This window comes from Amphimedon queenslandica, unplaced genomic scaffold, assembly GCF_000090795.2.
Source record: "Amphimedon queenslandica unplaced genomic scaffold, v1.1 AMPQUscaffold_13000, whole genome shotgun sequence".
NCBI classification, from domain to species: domain Eukaryota; kingdom Metazoa; phylum Porifera; class Demospongiae; order Haplosclerida; family Niphatidae; genus Amphimedon; species Amphimedon queenslandica.
In genome coordinates this window covers 8227-9356 of record NW_003546764.1, presented here as the reverse complement: position 1 = coordinate 9356, position 1130 = coordinate 8227, and the positions used below count along the sequence as shown (strand labels likewise).

The 1130-nt window shown below is 32.7% G+C and overlaps 1 protein-coding gene across 1 annotated transcript in view; it reads right to left on the bottom strand.

Moving 5' to 3' along the window:
• Nucleotides 1-104: 104 nt before the first annotated feature.
• LOC100632086 (uncharacterized) overlaps nucleotides 105-1130 on the bottom strand; it is a 3152-nt gene continuing 2126 nt past the window's right edge. The window contains exons 5-7 of the mRNA XM_003389688.3: nucleotides 996-1032; nucleotides 446-585; nucleotides 105-263 (exon numbers count right to left, since the gene is read on the bottom strand). Of these exons, the coding sequence (XP_003389736.1) occupies nucleotides 251-263; nucleotides 446-585; nucleotides 996-1032 (190 nt within the window). The 3' untranslated portion in view covers nucleotides 105-250. The remainder of the gene's footprint in view (nucleotides 264-445; nucleotides 586-995; nucleotides 1033-1130) is intronic.

Here is a 1130-nt window from a genome sequence, read left to right as displayed (position 1 = left end):
GTTAAAATGGGCGTGTTTGTCATTAGGTCAGTTATTAAGTGTTTAGTATTTTTGCCCACGTGGATACACGTGCGAAGAAATATTTAACCCACACGCCTACCAACTAGTATAAACACAAATTGTTCTGTAACTGGGGTACTAAACAAAATAATGATTTATAATCATAATGTATTGTGGTTCAAGTCTTTATCCCCAAAGTGTAGTGAAAGTTAAAATCAAAAATCAAAACTGCCTTTAACTTGACTATGATTCACTTTCCACCTCTACAAACAGAGAAAGAAATATAAAGGACAGAGTTTATGTCTTTATGAGAGAAAAAATTAATGTAATGTAAGATGAATACAAAGATAATACAACATAAGCAACTTCACACACATGAATTGCAATTCAATATGTACATGTATAAATTGACTTCCACAAATCACAATGATCACACTCAACCTACTTTACAATGAGAGTCCTCTCTCCATCCTCGCCCTGAAGTGAGAAGCCATGACAATGCATTAGAGGTCTACGTCTTGAATTACCACCAACACTGGTGGCACGTTTATCGCTTCGATCTGAAACATTGTAATCAGACGACAACTATAATAATAATAATAATAATAATAATGATAATGCATGTAATGTTGTGTAAAAAATTTGAGCTCGCTGCAATCAAAATTAGATTTTTCATAAATTTTTTAATTTATTTGTTTCAAAAATTGACCCTTTAAAGACACATATTTGTATGAACTATGGGCACATGAGCACAAGGCATACTACATGATGCAATAATTATGGCTTGCTTCCCTTCAATACAAATTAAATTAAGCATGAAATACGTGCACATTCTCTAAGAGTTAATGTAGGAAACCTTGTCATGGATAGTAAACAAAATATTCCCATACAAAATGTTGTGCACTGTACATTAATAAAGCTAATTAGCTTAAATTGAACTCTGAGCACTGCACGCACACACACAACTTCTTTACTCTCTACATAGTAAAGCTAACCTTCTTCTTAAGAGGCTTCACTTCTCCACTTCTTACTCTGTTAAGAAAACAAACAATATAAATAACATAAATAATACGTAAAGTTAGACATAATATGAAATACGTGTACATGTACTGCATAACTCTCTCTCTCTC